The 5,453-nt window shown below is 43.4% G+C and overlaps 1 protein-coding gene across 2 annotated transcripts in view; it reads right to left on the bottom strand.

The window, feature by feature from the left end:
• Positions 1 to 4,732: 4,732 nt before the first annotated feature.
• Positions 4,733 to 5,453, bottom strand: part of EFR3A (EFR3 homolog A) — an 86,079-nt gene continuing 85,358 nt past the window's right edge. For both annotated transcript variants that reach the window (XM_083621970.1, XM_083621971.1), the window contains exon 25: positions 4,733 to 5,066. Coding sequence is in view for 1 of the 2 variants with exons in the window: in XM_083621971.1 (XP_083478097.1) it covers positions 5,065 to 5,066 (2 nt within the window). In the remaining variant the exon portion in view is untranslated. The remainder of the gene's footprint in view (positions 5,067 to 5,453) is intronic.

Below are 5,453 nucleotides of genomic sequence, written 5' to 3'. Positions count from 1 at the left end.
CTGCTCGGCTCCTGCCGGATACATTGCTATCCCTCCTGCTGTTTGCTATGGCTCCGTTATATTGTTTGTTGTCATCATTTTGTCATAATCTATGCTGCTGAGTTACAAATCAGTAGCCTTCCCTGCATGATCCCTTTCAAAGCTAAATAATTTTTAGAGGGGTAGCCCTGATAGTCTTTTGCAGCAACGATGACCCCCAAAAAAGCTTGTGACACCTTAAAGACAAATTTAATAAAGTGGCCAGCTATGGCTGAAAATCTAACCATGTATATTCAGAAGTAAGTCCCATTGGTTTCAGTGGGGCTTACTCTCAGGTAAGCGATGTTACGATACCAAACACTGAAACATACAGAACAATGAAATTGAAAAAATCTACATCAGACATTCAAAAACCCACAAGCCTGCTATCCCAGCCTGGTTAACCCCCTAAAAATTCTGATACCCCATAATTACCGTATTTTTTGCTCTATAAGACTCACTTTTTCCCTCCTAAAAAGTAAGGGGAAATGTGTGTGCGTCTTATGGAGCGAATGCAGGCTGCGCAGCTATCCCAGAAGCCAGAACAGTAAGAGGGATTGCTGCTTTCGCTGCGCAGCGATCCCTCTTGCTGTTCTGGCTTCTGAGATTCAGAATATTTTTTTTTCTTGTTTTCCTCCTCCAAAAACTAGGTGCGTCTTGTGGTCTGGTGCGTCTTATAGAGCGAAAAATACGGTAAATACAATATACTCCCACAGAGATTACCTTACACTGCGTTTAAAACCAAAATCGCATTTGAATAGAAACTGTTTCTCAGGTGGCTAGTCCTAGTCTTTATAACCCTGTACCTTCTTCCAGAAGGCAGAAGCTGAAAGAGATCATTTCCGGGGTGTGCACTATCCTGCACTATCTCTGCAGCTTTCTTATGACACCTGGAAGCATAGATTTGATCCAAGTTGGGAAGAGTGCACCCAATTATTCTCTCTGCAGTCTTTACAACCCTGGACAGCATTGTTTTCCCCCTGACCCTGCAGCTCCCAAACCACACAGTTCATTTGACATAACTCACTATTTTGATTTCACCTTTCAGTATAAAGTTGTCATTCTATCTTGTTTAATCTCACTCAGGCACCAAGAATGGATAGTTTAGTTAAAAATCAAGAAAACTGGAGTGGGATGGGGGGGGGGGGAGGAGAACTGGGATTTTAAATTTAATTTTAGTTTAAAAATTCAAATATAGAGTGGCCAAAATTGGGCAGTCAAATCCAGATGGTTCTTTTGACTTTGACAAAACCCACAGGAGAGATCACTTCTGCCCATGAGATAAAAATAATGGGTGATGCATTTCTTTGATATTTAAAATTCACAAGACAAAGAAGATTAATTCCAATTACTTGGGAGTAAGCCTCACTGAATTCAATGAGATTTACTTCTGATGAGACAGGAAACCAAAATGATATCCTGCATCAAGGTACATCGTATACAGTGCCGAAGATATGTCGTTATGTTCTCTGGATTTCCTGTGGATTTTAACACATTATAAACAGTTGTGAAGGGGAAAGCAGTTTAAATCAGGACCCCATGCCCACCCTCTCCCTCCCTAACCTCTTTGCCCTCAGCGAAAGCCTACAGATATGGTTACCTGTAATTTTTCCTCCCTGAGGCAAATATTAAATTTGGAAGGGATGTTATTTTAATCATGAGAAAGACAAGTGGGAGTCCTGTTATTATTTTTAATGAGGAAAAACCCTGTAAAATAATCCAAAATAGTCACATATGACTGGGTGTGGGGCAGCAGGGTGCAGTTTCATTAAAGCAGACTGGCAGGCCAAATTTGGCCCACAGACCAGAGATTTTTCCATCCTTGGCTCAGCACATCACGAGGCCATTAAAAGCCTAAGGCAACCATAATATAGCATGTAATTTCAGGAAGACACGTGCAAACAATGTGGCTTATTTTCCCTTTCCCCTTTATTTGCTTAAATATAGATTACAGAAAGTGTGTTCTACATTTCACAAAAGCTTTTCATTAGGTAAAAGTCAGGGAAACATGAGCGGTGAAAGGAATAAACTAGCCATATTTTCACTCTGGACAATTTGCACATCTGAAGCGTGTGAATCTGCGTTTTTTTAGGTTTAGCAGTGTTTTCCTCCAGAGAGTTAGGAAGCTAGAAAAAGAAATGAAAACAAAGAGCTGGACTATGTGGATCCCAGGAAAGGGGCTTTAGTATTCACACATGAATCCCAACTGGTCCGTAGAGATCTGTACCAGGTGACATTTCCCACACAGGGGTTTGTGTTTGTTGGATAAAGTGACATACTTCAGATGGATACCAAGAAGAATAAGACAGTAGTGACACAGCTATTAATGCTAGGTCCTGGTGCACAAAAACCATTGGCTGCTACAAGTCTTTTAATTTTTTTTAGAAAATATTTATTACATACAATGCAATACTGGAAGTGTGCAAGCAAAGGGAAGTTTTTTTAGACACTTTGGAGGTGCTTCATTCACACGCACCACTGAAGCAAAAGGGAAATCAAATCTGTAGGGCTCAAGGTGTGGTTCTGAGGGGGAGATTGCTGCTTCACTTCGATTTTAAGTTTTGTGGGGGAAAAGCTACAGGCACAGGCATTCTCCTGCTCCAGCCCCAGTGAAGCACATGGAAGATGTGCGAGGGGTCTCTTGTACAAATCCCACCAGCTTCAAAGGGGCACAGCATGGGGAAATGGCTCTGGTGGGTTGCACATACAGTGGTACCTCAGGTTAAGAACTTAATTCGTTCTGGAGGTCCGTTCTTAACCTGAAGCACCACTTTAGCTAATGGGGCTTCCCGCTGCCGCCGCACCTCTGCTGCGCAATTTCTGTTCTCATCCTGAAGTAAAGTTCTTAACTATTTCTGGGTTAGCGGAGTCTGTAACCTGAAGCGTATGTAATCCGAGGTACCACTGTACAGAGATAATTGTTCTGCAGAAGCCACATCTGCAGTGTCTTTTCTTTCGCTCAACAACATCAGACCCTCCAAGTGCCCCAATTTTCAGAGGGACATCCCTGATTCAGAGAAGCTGTCCTGGTTTCTGGTTTGATCCCGGAACATCCCACTTTTCCCTAAAGGTAAAGGGTAAAGGGTAAAGGGACCCCTGAGCATTAGGTCCAGTCGTGGCCGACCCTGGGGTTGCTGCGCTCATCTCGCTTTATTGGCTGAGGGAGCAGGCATACAGCTTCCGGGTCATGTGGCCAGAATGACTAAGCCGCTTCTGGTGAACCAGAGCAGCGCACAGAAATGCCATTTACCTTCCCACCAGAGCGGTACCTATTTATCTACATGTACTCTGATGTGCTTTCGAACTGCTAGGTTGGCAGGAGCAGGGACCGAGCAACGGGAGCTCACCCCATCGTGGGGATTCGAACAGCCAACCTTCTGATTGGCAAGTCCTAGGCTCTGTGGTTTAACCCACAGTGCCACCAGAGTCCCTTACTTTTCACTTTTCCTTAGGACATCCCTATTTTAATTGGAGAAATGTTGGAGGGTATGGAGTTATCCAACCCCTGAGCCGCCTGAAGGCAATCCTATACAGGGAAGTATTTTTAATGTTTAACGTTTTATTATGTACAGTGGTACCTCGGGTTAGGTGCTTAATTAGTTCCGGTGGTCCGTTCTTAACCTGAAACTGTTCTTAACCTGAAGCACCACTTTAGCTAATGGGGCCTCCTGCTGCCGCCGCGCCACCAGAGTATGATTTCTGTTCTCATCCTGAAGCAAAGTTCTTAACCTGAGGTATTATTTCTGGGTTAGCGGAGTCTGTAACCTGAAGCGTATGTAACCTGAAGTGTATGTAACCTGAGGTACCACTGTATTTATATATGTCGAAAGCCGCCCAGAGTGGCTGGGGCAACCCAGTAAGATGTGGGGGCTATAAATAGTACAATTATCATGATGGAATAGGGCACCCCTATTTTCATTGGAGAAGTGTTGGAGGGCATGCAACATTTGTATACACAACTTTATCTTGCACACACAAAGTATTTTCCTCATATAAGGGATCACAGATCAAAGGAGCTGTATAAGAACCTTAAGACAGTTTGTGAAACAACAAATTGGGGAGTTTCCAGATTGCGGGTCCTCATGTTGCATTAGATTTGGCACCAGGTAATCTCCTAACCACCCGGAATAGCTCTCTCCTGGTGTAAAAATGGGGGCTGCTGTAGGAATAGAATAATAATTTAATAATAAAAAATTTATTATTTATATGCCACCCATCTGACTGGGTTGCCCCAGGCACTCTGGGCGGCTCCCCCCAAAATGATTAAAAACACAATAAAACATAAAATATTAAAACTTTCCCTATATAGATCTGCTTTTGAATGTCTTCTAAAAGTCAAATAGTTTATTTCCTTGACATCTGATGGGAGGGCGTTCCACAGGGTGGGCGCCACTACCTGGAAGGGTCAAAATCCTGCTGGGGCAATGCATATAAAAGCGAAGTCTGTAGCCCTTTAGAACTGGCTTAACATGCTCACAGCAGAGGTGGCTAACCTGTGGGTTATCCAGATGTTGCTAGACTCCAGTCAACCTCTACCTGCAAGGCCAACTGTCAGAGACAATGGGAACTGTAGGCTAACAACATCTGGAGGGCCATAGTTTAGTCACCCCTGGATTACAGGGTCCATAATTTCTTAAAACAATTATTATTTAAAGCATTGATGCCCCATACTTTAGCCAAACAGGAGAAGACTTCATTATGAAAACTTCTTTTCAGAATCTGGTGGGTGCAGGACTGAGCTTACTTTCTTGTGGTGAGGAGGCCACGGCCGTGTGTTTTTATCTCCATTAAACATTTCTGCAGCACTCCATAGCCTCCCTAGTTTCTTGATCTGAAAAAGGCCTGTGGCATCTTCCCCTGGACTTTATCTAAAGAGTGGAAAAAGCCAGAGTATGTGTTTGGGTACATGTGACCACCAAACCCTTGAGACTGCTGCGCTTGCCAATTTCGTTCTTAAGGGAAATTCTTCCTCTTTCCTGTCTTTTTTTTTTTAAAAAGAGTCTTTCCATGCTGGTTTATTTTAAAATTCCAGTGCAGTGTGGGAAGTCCTGTAAGCCTAAAAGTATAAAAGGGAAGGCTTTACTTAAAAGACAATGGCAATGACCAGCTGCTAGGTGCAGACAGTAGATAGCTCCTTTGTGCTTACAGAAGGGTCTGGCTGAGGTGTCATGGAGTTTTTTTCTGAAACACAGGCACCCAGGAAGACTGCATAGTGCAGACCATTGGAGAGATGCTGTGTAGAATGAAAGGCAGGACATTCATACACACTCCTTGGCCACCTCGCAAGTCAGGTAAGTGCAACAAGTGTTCCTGGCCCACGAGAATTTTGCAGAAATTTTATTCCTTCTGCTTTCTGAACGCTGTTTCTTTTCTCATAAATTGATGGAGAATGGTTGGGAAGGGGAGGAAGCAGGAGAAATCTTTGGCACAACACT

This window comes from Podarcis filfolensis (assembly GCF_964270895.1).
Source record: "Podarcis filfolensis genome assembly, chromosome: 7".
NCBI lineage: Eukaryota > Metazoa > Chordata > Lepidosauria > Squamata > Lacertidae > Podarcis > Podarcis filfolensis.
This window is presented reverse-complemented; position numbering and strand designations above follow the sequence as displayed.